The sequence below is a fragment of the Naegleria gruberi genome, assembly GCF_000004985.1.
Source record: "Naegleria gruberi genomic scaffold NAEGRscaffold_1568, whole genome shotgun sequence".
NCBI classification, from domain to species: domain Eukaryota; phylum Heterolobosea; class Eutetramitea; order Acrasida; family Naegleriidae; genus Naegleria; species Naegleria gruberi.
Genome location: NW_003162585.1, coordinates 1 through 1,061, shown reverse-complemented (window position 1 = coordinate 1,061; position 1,061 = coordinate 1). Strand labels below are relative to the sequence as shown.

Here is a 1,061-nt window from a genome sequence, read left to right as displayed (position 1 = left end):
GGTGGAGATCCTTCTTGGATCCAATGTTTGTTCTAAAAGAGGTCCGTGTCTTTCTACAGGAGTATGTGATTGCCCTTATGGTTGGACTGGAGATAGTTGTGAATTTGCTATCTGTTTCAATGTTGCTGCTAATGATGCTTCAGTTTGTGGTGGAAAGGGATCTTGTATTGATATTGATAGATGCCAGTGTAATGCAGGATATAGTGGAACTAAATGCTCTGATTATTCATGTTTTGGAGTGCGATCCAATTCAACAACAGTTTGTTCTTCACATGGTGTTTGTCTTTCTCCAGATAAATGTCAATGTGCTTTGACTCTGGAAAAAGGATTTTGGAACGGACAACAGTGTGATTCTTGTAAACTACCTTATACAGGAGTTAAATGTAATACCATTCCCCAAACTGACAAATGTCAAGACGATGTTACTTGCTTTGGGCATGGTAAATGTAACTCAAAAGGAAGCTGCGTTTGTACTGGAAACTTTTATGGAACCAACTGTAATGGTTGTAAAACTGGATACTATGGTTATGATTGTAATGTTTATTGCGATCCAAAAATCACATGTTCTGGAAATGGATATTGTGACAGTATATTAGGAGGTGTTTGTACATGTAACAATAACCTATCAAATGGTTATTTCACTGGAACTAATTGTAACAAGTGTCAATCTGGTTACTATGGAAAGAAATGTTCAACTCAAATATTGGGACCTCCTATAGTATCAAATCTTGGCAATAGCATGACCCTCACAATAACTGGAGTCTACAGCAAACAAAATATTCCATGTAGTAGAATTTTGACAACTCCATCAGTGGAAAGAACAACCGTTGTGGAGAATTTGTTATTGAATTTGGAGATGCTTACGATATTTCTCCAGGAGAATCAACAATCCTATTTAGAACTGACATGTTAGATGATGTTCAATCCACAAACCCTTCCTATCAAACAATGAAGATTGGAAAACCTCTCAATCCTATAATTCCAATAGCTAAAATTCAAAAGAAAAAAACTGAATTTGGAGCTTGTGAAGATTTATTGTTAGATGGGTTGGGAAGTTTTTC

General features: G+C 36.2%; 1 protein-coding gene across 1 annotated transcript; it reads left to right on the top strand.

Annotated features, from left to right (window-relative positions):
- Positions 1-41: 41 nt before the first annotated feature.
- Positions 42-913, top strand: NAEGRDRAFT_77140 (uncharacterized protein; the record flags this gene model as incomplete). The annotated part of the gene is made up of 1 exon (XM_002667903.1): positions 42-913. A coding segment is annotated over one exon (870 nt), but the record flags the coding sequence as incomplete, so codon positions are not given.
- Positions 914-1,061: the final 148 nt, after the last annotated feature.